The 18,496-nt window shown below is 41.4% G+C and overlaps 1 protein-coding gene across 8 annotated transcripts in view; it reads right to left on the bottom strand.

Annotated features, from left to right (window-relative positions):
- Positions 1–1,854: 1,854 nt before the first annotated feature.
- The window catches only part of LOC139273219 (protein sel-1 homolog 1-like), a 125,727-nt gene continuing 109,085 nt past the window's right edge, over positions 1,855–18,496 (bottom strand). For 7 of the 8 annotated variants that reach the window (XM_070889824.1, XM_070889828.1, XM_070889832.1 and 4 more), the window contains 8 exons: positions 13,743–13,805; positions 13,548–13,635; positions 13,287–13,435; positions 9,089–9,254; positions 8,916–8,990; positions 4,042–4,214; positions 2,658–2,786; positions 1,855–2,219 (listed from right to left, as the gene is read on the bottom strand). In XM_070889824.1, coding sequence (XP_070745925.1) covers positions 2,091–2,219; positions 2,658–2,786; positions 4,042–4,214; positions 8,916–8,990; positions 9,089–9,254; positions 13,287–13,435; positions 13,548–13,635; positions 13,743–13,805 — 972 coding nt within the window. In that variant the 3' untranslated portion in view covers positions 1,855–2,090. The remainder of the gene's footprint in view (positions 2,220–2,657; positions 2,787–4,041; positions 4,215–8,915; positions 8,991–9,088; positions 9,255–13,286; positions 13,436–13,547; positions 13,636–13,742; positions 13,806–18,496) is intronic. The other variant, XM_070889831.1, reaches the window with a different exon arrangement.

Below are 18,496 nucleotides of genomic sequence, written 5' to 3'. Positions count from 1 at the left end.
TCTCTGGGGCTGAGAATTCCGCAAATTTACGAACCTCAAAGAAATTCCTCATCTCCGTTTTAAATGGGCGACCCCTTATTCTTAAACTATAGAATCATAGAAGTTTACAGCACGGAAGGAGGCCATTTTGGCCCATCGTGTCTGTGCCACCCAGCCTAATCCCACTTTCCAGCTCTAGGTCTGTAACCCTGCAGGTTACGGCACAAGTGCACATCCAAGTACTTTTTAAATGTGGTGAGGGTTTCTGCCTCTACCACCGGTTCAGGCAGTGAGTTCCAGACCCCCACAACCCTCTGCGAGAAGAAATTTTCCCATAAATCCCCTCTAAATCTTCTTCCAGTTACTTTAAATCTTTGCCTCCTGGTTGTTGACCCCTGTGCTAAGGGAAATAGGCCCTTTCTATCCATTATATCTAGGCCCTCATAATTCAATAAGATCACCTCTTATTCTAAACTTCAACCTGCTCAATCTTTCTTCATAAGTCAACCCCTTCATCTCTGGAATCAACCAAGTGAACCTCCCCTGAACTTCAATGACAGAAGATAGTCTATGCTGCAAAAGGATCATCTCTATTAAGAGGTTGCTTCATTTTTTCAAACTGAAATTGAATGTTTGAAAATGGATTACAATTTTTTTTTAAACTATTGGTTGCTTCGCTGATAGCTGTGGTTGTTACAGACGAAGAAGCTCCCAGGTTCAAGTGCCAATCTCTGCTAAGTTAGCTGACTTAAGCTAGAGCAGTGGTAGAATCCCAGAAGAAACCTCACCTCGGGTTCTTTTAATGCGAGGGAGGGGAAAAATAGCCACAGCTCTGCTCCATATCACTATTGAGCAGTTCTTGCTGGGCGTGTGTGTAAATGGAGGTGTGAGTACAGGCTTGGACTTTGCTTTGATGTCCCATTAAATTATGGCCTAAATTACTTATGCCTTTACTTAAGTTACACCATAATTTCCTGGGACTTTTGCTCTGCGATTTCCCTTATCGAAACAGTTGAACTGTAGATTAAAATCAATGATGGTCACACATTTTCTGGATTATTGTCAGTTTTAGTGGCATTGCTTCTTAGATTTAAAAATAGTGGCACTGGTTGGCTAGCAGTGGTGTGATTTATTGCTCTTGGATCACCAAAGTCATGGACACCACTTTCAAACTTCCAACTGCCTAGTCTTTGGTGTTCCATTCACAATACTTCCACAACAGTCTAGCTGCTCAATCACTCCCTATCTTCCATCTTTGATGCCCTTTTCCCCTGCAGTTCCCTAATTTCTCCCATCCTGGTCAACCCCTCTTTATCCCCTGCTCCCCCCAGCCCTGATATGGGTCCCATCTTTGCAATCTAAAGCGTAAGGGTGCAGACTTGAGCATATCTGGTTCAGCCATCCATCACCAGATCTGGCTGACCACATCAAGCACTGTCAGACCCTGTTCTCCTCTCCCAAAACCACTCAATACTCCAGGATCAACCTGGAGATGTAAAGCTCCAGCTTTTCTCCATTATCAAGTAACTCCTTAAACTCTTCTCCCCTGCCCCATCCACCCTCTTCTCCAACAAGCTCACAGAATTCTTTATCACGAAAGGGGAAAAGATACTTGATAACAAAATTAGTGGAGAGTTACCTGCAGTACTCTGTACCACCTTACTCTGACCGTAATTCTTCCGCCAAGAAGAGAGCTCTGTGTATGCACGTAAAAAATCCCTTTCCTGGCAAATTTAAACTAGAATACTTTTTTGGAGGTTAATTATGGGAAAGTTTACTTTAACATCTGCACTCCTTAAATCCGTTGTATATTAATACAATTAAATTATAAAGAGGACTCTCTTGTTTATATATAATTGTGAATTTTAATGCATTATATTTAAGTGGTAAATCAACAACTTTTAATTAGTCTGTCACTGTTTATAGAAAGAGTAACTGAGGATAAAGATGACAATGCATACATGGACATTTTGATTGTGTTTAATGTTACAGTATGTTGAAACTTGTATTTTAACTCATTACATCACTCTTGGCAGTTACTCACAGCAAAGTTAAATTCATAAAGCAACTCTAGGCTCTTGACTCCAGCAGCTTAAAGATGAATGTAACTCCTATTGTACCTGTCTATAGATCCTTAGTACAGCCACGAGCAAAGTTAAAATTATTATTAGAAAGATATCCCAAAGATGCCACAGCAACAGCAATCCATCCAGGTTTATTTGTTTCCACACTTCACTGAGCTGCAAAGATAAAAATTGTTATTAGCAAATCTGCATTAATCGATTAAATAATTTCACCCCAATTTAACTCTTGTCCCATAAAAGTACAGCACTGTTGTTAAAAGCATTGCTTGTTAAATTTTGTTTCATGAACTATGTACCTTTCAACCTCCAAAAATGTGCAGCATAGACAACTAGAAATGTAGAGAGTGCTTTCCAGGTGTTACTATCAATGATGGTCAAGTCTTAAGCTACCTAAATCCAACTCCCTAAACTACCCCCCCGCCCCCACCTGTCCACTTCTGTTTCTCTTTAAAATCCTTTTCAAACCAAACTTCTGGCCGGCCTTGCTAATCTCTTCCCCCACGACTCGCTGTCTATTTCCCAATCAATTTCCATTACGAGACACCTCGGGGGTTTGTTCTTTACATTATTATATAAATGTAAGATGATACTTACATTGGCATACTGAACAGAATGAATGAGATCTATGGTTCCGAGTTTACAAAGTGCAAGGAAGACTGGTATATAGGCATCTATACTAGTTTCTGCAGCCAAATCGTAGAATCTTTTGGCCAAGTGAAGATCCTGAAGAAGAGCATGTATACTATTTTTTTTAAATACCATTCAGATTCAGTTAAGAGCTATGATATTTGTAGTATACATTACTAGAATGATTTATGAGGAAAGATTGGAGAAACTTGAGCTTTTCAGCCTTGTAAAGAGGTGATCTTTAGAGCCATGATTGTTTTTAAAAAAAAAAATTGATCAACAACACAGTAAGACAAAAGGGCACAGTTAAACTTGTAAAAAAAAAAAAATTGATGGGGGGAGCTTTTTGTTCAGAAATAGTGATCAATGCCAAGAATGGACTTTTGGGTATAGTGGAATTGGAATCATCGATGAAACTTGGATTCTGTAATTGTATGGGAGAGGTACGGTAAAGTTTCTGGATGGAAGAACTGAATCGCCTTCATGCATTTCTTGTGAAAACAGCAGCATTCTCAAAAATGAGTGACTTTCAAAAGCAGCTTGTATGGAGATTTAAAATGATAATTGCTGAATAGTGCTTACCCCCTTTCACAAAGAACTGACATTGTACAAGGGGAAGTACGTTTTATTAGGTGTGGAAAGAGCAAGCAACCATAGGGATGCTGCTGATAACCAAAATATGTCCGTTTGGGAACCTGGACTAAGTATGGAGTACAAACACCCGGATCAATGAGAAAGAAAGGTCAAGGCTACCCTTTCTGCCCCATGTGAAATATTTCAATGAGTAGGCCGGCTAATTGGTTGAGCATTAACGATTACCAAATCCAAACATCAGTTGGGCCTGCTGTAAGAGTCCAGGGTTATGGGCATAGGTTCCAAAAACCTCCAGCTTTACCGACAAGTTGCACATCGTCCTAACTTAGCAATTAATGAAGGAACATTTGTTACATTTCTGAGTCAAGATCCTGAAATTCCCAGCTAAATCCTATTGTGGGAGCACTGTCACCACAAGGACTGCAGCGGTTCAAGGAGAAGGCCAATCACTACCTGAAGACAAGTAGGGATGGGTGATGAATGCACCTTTGTCAGTGAGAACAACAGTTTTAAAATGATAAAATTTTGGAGGTCAAATGAACCCCTCAACCAGGTTACAGCCTTTGAACCTAATCCATTATTGTTTTATATAAGAGAGCTTTTGACGAATCATTGTCATGTATTCTGTTCTAATATAGTAACTGAGATTTTTTTTTTTAAAGAGGTGCTTGTTACAAATTAATAACTTAAAATACGATCAATTCAAAAACAATGTGTTTCTTCATTCTGGTAATAGAAGTAAGTGACTGCTCCATACCTGCTCTGTGCCAAGACCATGTTCATACATGTATGCTAAATTGAACATAGCTTGTGCATTATGTTGCTGTTCAGCAGCCAAACGATAGTGACTTGCAGCTGTTTCATAATCCACTTTTGTTCCATAGCCATAGTAATAATAATCACCCAGTTTAATTCTGGCATATGAATAGCCTAGCAAGCAAAATAATGTTTTAAAATGTATTGAAGTATGACATTATTTCAAACATCGATTTCAAATTATTTGCCATCTTAACAGTCTGCCTCACTTAAAAAAACTCAAGAATCCTGTTTGGTAAGATTTCCTGACAAAACATTATGGGTACCCTATTGCTTACAAAACATTAACGGGTTGCATTTTCCTCTCTTTTACAATGTTCGTGAAAATCTTGGCCTGACTTGATGCAGTCAGATTACCCTATGTACCACAAATGTATTATCTGTATATTTAGGGGGGTAAAGGGAGACAGCAGCAGGATGTGATGTGCTAATAACAACTTGCATTTATATAGCGCCTTTAATGTAGTGAAACGTCCCAAGGCGCTTCACAGGAATGATATCAAACAGAATTTGACACCGAACCACATAGAGGTGACCAAAAACATGGTCAAAGAGGAAGGTTTTAAGGAGCATCTTAAAGAAGGGGAAGGAATGCCAGAGCCGACTGCCCAGTCAGCTGAAGACACAACTGTCAATGGTGGAGCGATTAAAATTGCCAGTTAACCATGACAGTTTCTATGGTACTGGGAGTGGGATGGGATGGGGGAAGAAGAGAAGCTTATCCTGCAGTCAGCAGGCCACACAAACCAGGATAAGCATATGAATTTGGGAAGCACAAATCTTTGTGGTCCCACAAACTACTCTTCCAGAATTCTAAATTTAGTGAGCATAACCAGAACATTACCTGACTAACGAGGACGAAGTATGGGTTATGATGCAATCTACAATTTTTGTGTTCGCTTTGTGTCATTCTGTACAAGGAGATTGAATATGCTCGTTTACAACTGAATATCACTTTCAATATGAGAAACATAGAAAAAAGATGCAGGAGTATGCCATTCGCCCCTTTAAGCCTGCACCGCCATTCAATAAGATCATGGCTGATCATTCCCTCAGTACCCCTTTCCTGCTTTCTCTCCATACCCCTTGATCCCCTTAGCAGTAAGGGCCATATCCAACTCCCTCTTGAATATATCCAATGAACTGGCATCAACAACTCTCTGTGGCAGGGAATTCCATAGGTTAACAACTCTCTGTGTGAAGAAGTTTCTCCTCATCTAAGTCCTAAATGGCTTACCCCTTATCCTAAGACTGTGTCCCCTGGTTCAGGACTTCCCCAACATCGGGAACATTCTTCCCATATCTAACCTGAACAATCCCATCAGAATCTTATACGTTTCTGAGATCCCCTCTCATCCTTCTAAACTCCAGTGAATAAAGGCCCAGTTGATCCAGTCTTTCTTGATGGGTCAGTCCCACCATCCCGGGAATCAGTCTGGTGAATCTTCGCTGCACTCCCTCAATAGCAAGAATGTCCTTCCTCAAGTTAGGAGACCAAAACTGTACACAATATTCCAGGTGAGGCCTCACTTAGGTCCTATGCAACTGCAGTAAGACCTCCCTGCTCCTATACTCAAATCCCCTAGCTATGAAGGCCAACATACCATTTGTCGCCTTCAGCGCCTGCTGTACCTGCATGCCCACTTTCAGTGACTGATGAACCATGACACCCAGGTCTCATTGCACCTTCCCTTTTCCAAATCTGCCGCCATCCAGATAATATTCTGCCTTCGTGTTTTTGCCCCCAAAATGGATAACCTCACATTTATCGTCATTATACTGCATCTGCCATGCATCAGCCCACTCATCTAACCTGTCCAAGTCACCCTGCAGCCTCTCAGCGTCCTCCTCACAACTCACACCGCTACCCAGTTTAGTATCATCCGCAAACTTGGAGATATTACACTCAATTCCTTCATTTAAGTCGTTAATATATATTGTAAAGAGCTGGGGTCCCAGCACTGAGCCCCGCGGCACTCCACTAGTCACTGCCTGCCATTGTGAAAAAGGACCTGTTTATCCCGACTCTCTGCTTCCTGTCTGCCAACCAGTTCTCTATCCACGTCAGTACATTACCCCCAATACCATGCGCTTTGATTTTGCACACCAATCTCTTGTGCGGGACCTTGTCAAAAGCCTTTTGAAAGTCCAAATACACTGGTTCTCCCTTGTCCACTCTGCTAGTTACATCCTCAAAAAATTCCAGAAGATTCGTCAAGCATGATTTCCGAATATTGTGATACTTAAATGAAATTCTCTTATAAACACGAGCCTGAATAGGAGGTGATAATTAAAATGATGGGAACTGTCTTAACACCGTTACCAACTAACTGCTCACAACGGAATTTACAAGTTTGTCAGAAATAAGAAGTCCGTTAATCCAAAGGATTTTGTCTATTGGCAATACATGAAATAAATTGACCCATTACGGGTGAATTTTCTGTTTACAAGCATTAACCATGCTGCTGGGCTTTCTCAGTGAGATTTCCATGTTCTGAACAGTTCTGTACTTGCATCCATTAGGAACTAGGTTGAGAAGTTGAATTTAGGAACTTAACAGGTGGCTGGATTCACACTGCACCAAAAATAAAGGGACAGTCTTCTACCAGCTGTGCCCCATTGATACTATTACTATGCCCAGCACAAGCTTCTGTCCAGAACACCTGCACATATAGCATCTACAATACAGTGGAGCCTGGATTATCCCTTTATCTCTGGTCTTGATTCTCCGTTAATTTTCTGCGGACGAAAGGAGTTGGTGCTGTCCGCATTTTTATTTTGGAGCACAAACGCAGGTTCTTTGTTTTAGTGTCAACAACTTCACGAAACTCAATGCTGCAAAGCCTGTTAACAGGGTGGCTGGAGGCGACGGATTATAACCTTTTTACTGACAGTTCACTTCTGGGTACGGGGATGGTGGGGGAGTGTATCGGGTGTTGGCGGTGCTTTTGGATGCGTCTTGGATCAATAGCAGATCACACAGCTAGAATCACTGGTATAAAGGGAAACTGAGCTGACAAGTCAGCTAATGAGCCAGTTGATCTTGCTGGCTGCAGTCATGGAGAGGACAGACATACGGGTGCGCACTCAGCAGTAATTTTTCTCCTTTGCTTTTTGTTTTAATTTCTCCCTCTCAATGAACTATTTCTCCTGCTTAGAGACAAATGGCAGTAAATGACCGTCTCCCAAGTCTCTATTTGAACTGGCCACAGAAGAACGAACCAAACTGACTCGCTCTCCAGTATACCCTCCTTCTGGAAGGTTGTATTTAACCTTCACCGATTGCCTAACCGTGGGAATTTGCGACATGGGAAACTGTAGCCTCCAAACTCGCATCTTGCCATCAATTAGTGTACCAATGTGGTATGCACGAGGTTTCTTCCTAAATACTTCAGAAAAAACGCTATCCAAATATATATATTTTAAAATGGTGTTATGGAGTGTTACGATGCAGGTACACCTGCGATTCTTTACATAGTTAATTCCTGATGTCAATCATGTCATCAGGACAAGGCCATGCACTTTCCCAGTGGGAGGGAGGTCACCCATAGCCATTCCTTCATCTCCTACTATTTGATTGAAAAACAAATATTGACAGATTCCTTGGAGCAGGGCACTGCCTCCTTGGTAAGGTATGGTGTATGGTGTGGGGGTTCCTCGAAGGGGAAATAAGAGAAAATTATAAAAAAAAATACCAAATACTCACACCAAAAGATTTCTAAATATTCCATCCTGCATATTTGCTGCCATAAATTCTGCATGTATGGAAATGGATTGGGTCTGGTCTTTACCTTGGTTATAAATTGTAATTTCAGAAGGAAGTTGGATAAGTATGTGAAGGGGAAAAAAAATTGCAGGGCTACCGGGAAAGGGCAGGGGAATAGGACTGGCTGAGAGTCGGCACGGGCTCGACGGGCTGAATGGCCGCCTTCCGTGCTGTAACCATTTTATGGTTCTAATGACCGTGCGGGATTGGGCTGTAGGAAGGTGGAGTTGTTCCTTCTCCCACCCACGAGGAAAGGGAAATTGGATACATAAGGCAAAACCCAGGTGGTTATGTGGAAGAAAAGGGCTGAGAAGAGAGGTGAAAGGAGAGTACAGTTGCTATGTGCATCATTGTGACCAGTTATTATTAAATACACTCTATTGTAGAAACATAACTGTTTGGAGCTTTGTCTGAAACAAGTTGAAGACTATTACCTGGTGCTCATCAACTACCAAAACTTTTAATACAGCATTATGTGGTGAGACACAAAGCTGCCAAAACTTCAGAATTAGAGTAAGCCAATGTTCGTTACACTGCAAACAATGTGATGCCAAATGCATTGGCGCCATAATAGTATCAATGGTATTACTGCAAACAAACCCATAATCAATATTTGATTATCCATGTACTTTTCTCTGCTGCAAAATTTATCTCTGTAAATGCAGTCTCAGACTGTTACTGGAAATAATGTACTGGACCGTACCACCTAACATCACAGTATCACTCCAAAGTCAGTTAATATGGCAATTTAAACAACATTAAAACTGCTTAAACAAATAATCATATGTTATCAATATTCGACAAATAGTTTTGGAAATAAATCACTTATAACCAGGCCAACATCAATCTGCAGTTGGCATCACTCAATGACTTATTTTCTGCAAACAACCGGTTCCTGATGTGTACCTTTTATACAAACACCGATGAGTTGGACCAATATCTCACTTGTGCCTCGAATCCTTGCGAGGTACTGTGTCCAACATTAAAGAAAGATTTATTTTCCAATAACTAATAGTTTTCTGCCATGTACATCAAATATACACCTGTACCTTGAGCTGCAGCTCGGTTCCAGTATATCAGAGCCATATGGTAGCAATCCATCTTTGAGATGAGTGCAGACTGTTCTGTTAAAACAACAGTACATTTCACAGATTTTATTGAAAAAATACATTGCAAAAATAAAATCTTTTGGGAATTTTGAGTATTTAGTTTCTGAACCTACCATATTCCAGAATGTAAGCTGTGTTGCTTTGAGCCATTTCATATCCTTGTTCTGCAAGAAATAAGTACTGAAGAAAGGCAGAATCTATATTGTTCTCCTTGTATGCAAAATATGCAGATAAGAATCTCTCAGTCCATTGGCCTCGTTCACAGACATTCTTGTACAGCTAAAGAAGGGAGGAAGACTTTGATAAATGAAAGATTGAAAGTAAATGACAGATAAGGCTTCAACTCTGGAATCAGAGCAAAATTTAATTTCATAAAAACTGTTAAACTGGCTTAATATTCTGGGCTAAAATGCAACATCACTAAAAACCCACTGGAGTTGTTAAAGGCTGCTGAAAATGGGAACACTGGCAGGACCAATAATTTGGCACTGGTGGTTAATTGACATTAGCGCTGAACTTACTGTGCAACGCCGTTCTGGTGGAGTTCGTCCTGGCAGGAGGCTCCAATGTAGCGTCACTGCAGCAAGAACAGCCTTCGCTGAAAGCAAGACTGTCATTTCAGAAAGCAGTTAGGTCTCTTAAAGGGGAACTGCCTTCTGAAATGAAAAAAATAAAAATCATGTAAAAATGGGCTGATTTTATCCTTTACAGCTCAACTGCCTTCTGAAAAAAAATTATTAAAAAAGAATTCTCAAATGGGAGGTTAAAGCTAAATTACCTTCCAGACCTAAAAAAAGGGGGAAAAGTGCTTCAGCACTAACACAAATGGCACAGCAAGCCAGGGAAGGGGTATCCACGGTCTCACAGCAGCACTCCTGCTTTGTGCAGTGGTCAACAATGCAAGAGAGGTCCTCTACCCACAGAAAGAAGGATGTGGGACCAGATCACCGAGGCCGTCACTGTCAGCAATGTCGCTCTCACCACCTGGCTCCAGTGCCCAAAGAAGCTTCATGACCTCAGACCAGTGGTCAAGGTCAATGAATGTCATCTTTTACCAACTGTACCACCAGACCCACAAACCTCTCAATGTACAACTCCCGCCACCCCACAATCACTCTCCGACCAACAATCTGTGCCAAACACGAGGCACATCTCCCATTCCTAGCTTCACTCACCCCTTTGGAGGAGACGGTGCTGGCTATTCTTGGCAGGAGTATGGCTGAGTGGCTGAGGGCTGAAGGGATACAAAATGCTGGTATCCTCATACGCTATGATCCTTCAAGCATGCACTTCTTGCTTTTCTGCCCTCCCTTCACCACAACTCCACTCTTGTGCCTTCCTCATTTCACACACCCAAGAAATGCAGCCTGCCCAGCCAGTGGTTGGCCAAGAGGGAGAGGAGTGAAGAAACACCATCACTCGCTTTCACACGCACAGACATCAGCTCCTCAAGGTCGACCAGCAAGGCCATTTGCAGTGTCCCTCAATGAAAGTCAGCAGCCTTCTGCCAGCCATGCTGCAGCCACTGGGGTAGCACTATGTGACATCAGAAGGATAGGCAAAGGCACACACAAGACAGTCACGAAGGGATTGCACAAGGGTGATTAGTTGATTTTGTGATGTCGCATAGGATGGATAGATGTATAAAGTTGGATTGGAAAGTTTGCTTTGTGGTGGCTTTTATTTCAGCATTGTGGCCAAGAGGATGCTGTGATGGTCAGTAACAGGGAAGGTAAGGTGTGGGACAAGTGTTGAAAGGAGAATTGGGGTTGTGGTCACTGGTACTGCAGGCGGATGATTCCATCCCCAAAATCCTGGCCAGAAAGGGGCTGCCTCGATTGCAACCTTCCTGCTGCTTCCTCCTCTTCTGCGTCTTCCTCTTCCCTCTGCGAGCAGATGTTGTAAATCTGAAATAAAAGCATAAAATGCTGGAAATACTGAGCAGGTCAGGCAGCATTTTGACGTGAGACGTGAACTCTGTTTCTATTTCCAAGGATGCTACCTGACCTGCTGAGTATTTCCAGCATTTTCTAGCTTCTCAGAGGCCTTAATTTACCATCCAAGGCCATTCAAGCATCCAGCAGCACTCCCTGTACACTCAAAAAACTGTTAGCATGTATTGCACAAAGCCACTACTTCAATAACATTTATAAAAATCCAGTCCAAAAGCTTAAATGCAAACTTACCTGAAAGATGTTACTGCACAAGATAAAAGTTCACGGGTTTGGGGGTAATATATTAGCATGGATAGAGGATTGGCTAACTAACAGAAAACAGAGAGGTGGGATAAATGGTTTATTCTCTGGTTGGCAACCAATAACTAGTAGGATGCCGCAGGGATCAGTGCTGGGACCCCAACTATTTACAATCTATATTAACGGGTGTAACGTAGCCAAGTTTGCTAATGATACAAAGACGGGAGGAAAAGCAATGTATGAGGAGGACACAAAAAATCTGCAAAAGAACATAGGCTAAGTGAGTGGGAAAACATTTGGCAGATGGAGTATAATGTTGGAAAGTGTGAGGTCATGCACTTTGGCAGAAAAAAAATCAAAGAACAAGTTATTATTTAAATGGAGAAAGATGGCAGAGTGCTGCAGTACAGTGGGACCTGGGGGTACTTGTGCATGAAACACAAAAGGATAGTATGCAGGTACAGCAAGTGATCAGAAAGGCCAATAGAATCTTGGCCTTTATTGCAAAGGGGATGGAGTATAAAAACAGGGAAGTCTTGCTACAGTTGTACAGGATATTGGTGAGGCCACACCTGGAATACTGCATGCAGTTTTGATTTCCATATTTACGAAAGGATATACTTGCTTTGGAGGCAGTTCAGAGAAAGTTCACAAAGTTGATTCCACAGATGAGGAAATTGACTTATGAGGAAAGGTTGAGTAGGTTGGGCCTCCTCTCATTCTTCTGAATTCCAATGAGTAGTGATCTTATCGAAACGTATAAGATTATGAGGGGGCTGGACAAGGTGGATGCAGAGGATGTTTCCACTGATGGGGGAGACTAGAACTAGAGGGCATGATCTTAGAATAAGGGGCCGCCCATTTAAAACAGAGATGAGAAATTTCTTCTCTTAGAGGGTTGTAAATCTGTGGAATTCGCTGCCTCGGAGAGCTGTGGAAGCTGGGACATTGAATAAATTTAAGACAGAAATAGACAGTTTCTTAAACGATAAGGGGTTATGGGGAGCGGGCAGGGACGTGGAGCTAAGTCCATGATCAGATCAGCCGTGATCTTATTGAATAGTGGAGCAGGCTCGAGGGGCCGTATGGCCTACTCCTGTTCCTATTTATATGTTCTTATATTCTTATGTATGTGTACCTGTAATAAGTGCTGACAGCATCTCTCAGTCTGCTGAAAGTTCGCTTTTCAAAGCTAGCTCAAGACCCAGCGTTGAACTTTGCGCTAAGGCCAAAGTTTGCAGAGCGTGACGTTAAGCCGGCGTTGGACGCCAACTGACACCACCCTCTCTCCACTTGCATCTCCAGGGCCAGTGCTGCAGCAGCGCTAAGGCCCTCACCAAAATGGCAGCCACTGAGTCCAGCGCCCAAGAAGGGCGGTGAAGTGGCAGCCACCATTTTACGTCCGGGGTAGCGGTGCATAGAGGTGGTGATGAGGAAGGGAATTTCTCCCCCTCTGTCTCTAAGTAGCTTGATATTATGTACTCAATTTTGTGACTGCCAGAAAAAACCCCCAAAAACTTGACACCAATGATATTCTTTATAATTCACTCTGTGCCATGCATGTGCATCAGCAAAATAAATGGTTAAATAATAATATACAGCATAATAATAGAAGCAACTACTAAAATGAAATATGTGACGAGGCAATGACTCAATCTCCATATACAATAAAAGCATGCTTTATTATAAATGAACTGTGTTCATCAACACTTTTAAAGAAGAGTTGGATGCTAATCTAGTTAAGAACAGGATTGAGGATACAGAACAGATTGAGATGATCAAATAGTCTGTCCACTTTGATTCTTCCTGAACTATTTGGACGAGAGAACTGTCCTGTCAAGAAAGGCAACTAATTAGGATGATTAATGTCGGATGTAACTTAAAGTTGAATAATATAGGATGTGAAGTTAGATAGTTCTGAAGTTTTGCTAGAGTAGCCTTTGCAAGTATCAAGGAAACAAATCAGTATTAGAGTAGTGTCCATGATGGAGTATATGTCCGTGGAAGGAATAAGCTTGCAGGCACATTTGGTCTTTTCTCCTTCCATTCTTTCTTATTTTACTATTTGAATAAACTGCACTGATTCTATTAAAATCAATTGTACTAGTTCTGTTACCTCAGTAGCGGTGAGACAGGATCTAACCACTCCAGTTCCACTCCCATACATCTGAGCTAGATTGTACAAGGCCAGGGCATGCCCAGCTTGAGAGGCATGGTGAAAATACTTAATGGCCACCTTATAGTCTCTCTTCACACCTAAGCCAGCTGTAATAAAAAAAATGTTTACTTTCAATTACTCATGGCATAACATATCGTGTAATTAAAAATGTCACCTTCAATCAATAATATGCCAAACAAATGCATTTCTTATCCTTACTATAGTGCATGACTCCGAGATGAAACTGCCCATCTACCCAGCCCTTATCAGCTGCCTTCTTAAAGTATTTTAAAGCCTTCTCATAATCCTGAAACAACATTTTTTTAAAAATTAGAACTACTTTACATCAGAGACACAGATTGTTATGATTTTTTTTTTCTTTCAAAGTCAGATTTTTCAGAGCAGGAAACTTACCACCGCCACTCCTTTTCCATAAAGATAAGCTGATCCTAAACCTGTTAGTCCAATAGGATTGTCCTGGAATAAGACATTACATACAGTATTCAAAGTCTTCAGAAACAACAGAGAAGTAGGGGCCATGCAGCCCATCACAAAAATGACAATTACATGACATCTGAAAAGTGACGGCCATTCAATTTTAGATATGAGTCGAAGGCTGTGCTATTTTATAACAGTAGGGGTGTTATGCCGTGAAATGGATGATGTATTATCAGGGCTATTGATTTACAGTATCTGAATAAGTCCATTTCTATATTTATAACATAGCATTCTGAGAATTCTATCAGCCTTCTGGAGATTAAGTTCCCTTAAATCTGCCTATTATTCTGTGAAACGCCTTTATAGAAAAAAAGCATCTGATTAACTGAAGCGGTCACTTCAGTAATTAATTAAATAAAATACACTTAGAAGGACAGATCTCAATTAAATGGAGTTGGCTTCTTGGGAATTAATTTATTAATTAACATACACATATAAAAACAGGTCCTAATTAATGGGAATAGGCTTCTTGGCAATTAACTAATGAAATAAAATGCTGCACAGCTCCCAAGTGGGCAAAGGAACTTGAAGAGAAAGGAATCCACTAAAGTTTATGTAATGTAAGAAAGTACTTACAAAAACAGGTGTCGATGAAAAGGAGCTGGTTGATTAAATTAAATACATATATAAAAAAAAAGGTGCCAATTAATTGGACTGGGTTTCTAAACAATTAACTAAAAAAATGCAATACAGCTCCCATTTAAATGGGCATGCAAATGAACAGGAAGAAAAAGAGAAATCCAATAAAAGTTTATGCACTGCAAGGAAATATTTATAAAAACGGTAAAATTAGGTCCAAGTTAAATAGAGCAGGCTTCTTAGCAAGCTATTAAATGAAATGGCATCGGGAATGGGTTTATTTTGTAAGGGGTGGCGGGGAAGCAGGCAAACTAAAAGAGTGGGAGAAAGAGGAAAACATTTAGGTGCTGCAAAACAGTAAAAAAAAAAGGCCCGTAATTTGGGGTCATTGGCGAAGCAAAGGCGCTAGTCGCTGGCCCCGGAGAGAGCAGGTAGCAGATAGCTCTCTTCGGGGCCAGCGGCGAACGCCTTTGCTCATGATCTCTGCAGCAAGAAGTTCCGTCTTTTTCGACGTTTAATTGATTTCAGCGCTTGAAAATGGAGATTTCCTAGTGCAATGCTGCAGTGATGCCAACAAGCTTTCTAAGGAGCCAATCACATTACAGAATTCTCACAGGTAGGAAACCAGTAAATGAGAAGCTGCTTTTATCCTAGATAAAGAGAGCAAAATAAAGTTTGGGGCTCTCACATGGCGATAAGGTCGAAGCTGATATATCATGAACAACCTTAAAACAAATTTTTTAAACAAGTTTTTTAAAAATTGTAATTTTTATTACAATGGAGAAATTTGACACAAATATAAAAATTAGTTTTTTGGGGCCAGAACATTTGTTTACCAGTCAACACGTTGTTAAAACTCCAGTTACACCTATTCCCACAAGACTTAATGTTTAATGGGGTATTTAACAGTGATATTACCACAGAAAAGCCCACTGATTGCCGGCTATTGGGTGGGTAGGGGGGGGGCAGGGAGTCTCCTCCATCCAGTTAGCACCCCCGGAGGTGCTAACAGAGGTATAAAAAGGGGTAATTTTGTCCACAGAGACATTGGAGTTCTCTATTTTTAGGTAAATAGTTGCATTTTAAAAGCAAACACAAAGGTCTAATTATTAATGGATGATTACTGTAGATAGCAAATATAACCATTCTAATTCCTGGCACCTGTGAGACACAGAGACAGGCACAGATTAACAAAAAAAATACTGATGAAGAGAAACAGAGGGACATGAGAAACAGCATGATAGGGAATGGCAGACAAACACACACACAGACACACAAGGCAGAGGGGTGGAGACAGAAATAGAGAGAGAGAGAGAGACAGAGTAACAGAACCAATTGCCAAAGACCAAATTCAGTATTTTTGGGATCACTTCATAACTGACAAACCATACCCAGAAATTCTCCATGCTAAATACCAGATGGTTTTCTAGACCAATATGTCGAGGAACCAACTAGGGGGGAGGTCATCTTGGACTGGGTGTTGTGTAATGAGATAGGATTAATTAACAATCTCATTGTGCGAGGCCCCTTGGGGAAGAGTGACCATAATATGGTGGAATTCTGCATTGGGATGGAGAATGAAACAGTTAATTCAGAGACCATGGTCCAGAACTTAAAGAAGGGTAACTTTGAAGGTATGAGGCGTGAATTGGCTAGGATAGATTGGCAAATGATACTTAGGGGGTTGACTGTGGATGGGCAATGGCAGACATTTAGAGACCGCATGGATGAATTACAACAATTGTACATTCCTGTCTGGCGTAAAAATAAAAAAGGGAAGGTGGCTCAACCGTGGCTATCTAGGGAAATCAGGGACAGTATTAAAGCCAAGGAAGTGGCATACAAATTGGCCAGAAATAGCAGCGAACCCGGGGACTGGGAGAAATTTAGAACTCAGCAGAGGAGGACAAAGGGTTTGATTAGGGCAGGGAAAATGGAGTACGAGAAGAAGCTTGCAGGGAACATTAAGGCGGATTGCAAAAGTTTCTATAGGTATGTAAAGAGAAAAAGGTTAGTAAAGACAAACGTAGGTCCCCTGCAGTCAGAATCAGGGGAAGTCATAACGGGGAACAAAGAAATGGCAGACCAATTGAACAAGTACTTTGGTTCGGTATTCACTAAGGAGGACACAAACAACCTTCCGGATATAAAACAGGTCAGAGGGTCTAGTAAGGAGGAGGAACTGAGGGAAATCTTTATTAGTCGGGAAATTGTGTTGGGGAAATTGATGGGATTGAAGGCCGATAAATCCCCAGGGCCTGATGGACTGCATCCCAGAGTACTTAAGGAGGTGGCCTTGGAAATAGCGGATGCATTGACAGTCATTTTCCAACATTCCATAGACTCTGGATCAGTTCCTATCGAGTGGAGGGTAGCCAATGTAACCCCACTTTTTAAAAAAGGAGGGAGAGAGAAAACAGGGAATTATAGTCCGGTCAGCCTGACCTCAGTAGTGGGTAAAATGATGGAATCAATTATTAAGGATGTCATAGCAGCGCATTTGGAAAATGGTGACATGATAGGTCCAAGTCAGCATGGATTTGTGAAAGGGAAATCATGCTTGACAAATCTTCTGGAATTTTTTGAGGATGTTTCCAGTGAAGTGGACAAAGTAGAACCAGTTGATGTGGTATATTTGGACTTTCAGAAGGCTTTCGACAGAAGAGATTAATGTGCAAAGTTAAAGCACATGGGATTGGGGGTAGTGTGCTGACGTGGATTGAGAACTGGTTGTCAGACAGGAAGCAAAGAGTAGGAGTAAATGGGGACTTTTCAGAATGGCAGGCAGTGACTAGTGGGGTACCGCAAGGTTCTGTGCTGGAGCCCCAGCTGTTTACATTGTACATTAATGATTTAGACGAGGGGATTAAATGCAGTATCTCCAAATTTGCAGATGACACTAAGTTGGGTGGCAGTGTGAGCTGCGAGGAGGATGCTATTAGGCTGCAGAGTGACTTGGATAGGTTAGGTGAGTGGGCAAATGCATGGCAGATGAAGTATAATGTGGATAAATGTGAGGTTATCCACTTTGGTGGTAAAAACAGAGAGACAGACTATTATCTGAATGGTGACAGATTAGGAAAAGGGAAGGTGCAACGAGACCTGGGTGTCATGGTACATCAGTCATTGAAGGTTGGCATGCAGGTACAACAGGCGGTTAAGAAAGCAAATGGCATGTTGGCCTTCATAGCGAGGGGATTTGAGTACAGGGGCAGGGAGGTGTTGCTACAGTTGTACAGGGCCTTGGTGAGGCCACACCTGGAGTATTGTATACAGTTTTGGTCTCCTAACTTGAGGAAGGACATTCTTGCTATTGAGGGAGTGCAGCGAAGATTCACCAGACTGATTCCCGGGATGGTGGGACTGACCTATCAAGAAAGACTGGATCAACTGGGCTTGTATTCACTGGAGTTCAGAAGAATGAGAAGGGACCTCATAGAAACGTTTAAAATTCTGACGGGTTTAGACAGGTTAGATGCAGGAAGAATGTTCCCAATGTTGGGGAAGTCCAGAACCAGGGGTCACAGTCTGAGGATAAGGGGTAAGCCATTTAGGACCGAGATGAGGAGAAACTTCTTCACCCAGAGAGTGGTGAACCTGTGGAATTCTCTACCACAGAAAGTAGTTGAGGCCAATTCACTAAATATATTCAAAAGGGAGTTAGATGAAGTCCTTACTACTCGGGGGATCAAGGGGTATGGCGAGAAAGCAGGAAGGGGGTACTGAAATTTCATGTTCAGCCATGAACTCATTGAATGGCGGTGCAGGCTAGAAGGGCTGAATGGCCTGCTCCTGCACCTATTTTCTATGTTTCTATATCTAACTCCAACTAGTACATCTTGCATATCATCTTGCTGTGTATTTGCAACTTTAATAGTGGAAAAGGATAAAAATTAAATACATAAATGAATATATTAAATTTTTATAAAATATCAAATAAAGTAACACATTTCCAGTTTTCACAGAATAATTGTCAGAGACATGGAGTTGGAGTCCTAAAGTACCAGCAGAAATCTCAGTATTTGCTAAAAATTGAATTAGACGTATTCAGGCATTATAAATTGATGGCCCTGTACAACCCTATTGTTACA

This window comes from Pristiophorus japonicus, chromosome 9 (assembly GCF_044704955.1).
Source record: "Pristiophorus japonicus isolate sPriJap1 chromosome 9, sPriJap1.hap1, whole genome shotgun sequence".
NCBI classification, from domain to species: domain Eukaryota; kingdom Metazoa; phylum Chordata; class Chondrichthyes; family Pristiophoridae; genus Pristiophorus; species Pristiophorus japonicus.
This window is presented reverse-complemented; position numbering and strand designations above follow the sequence as displayed.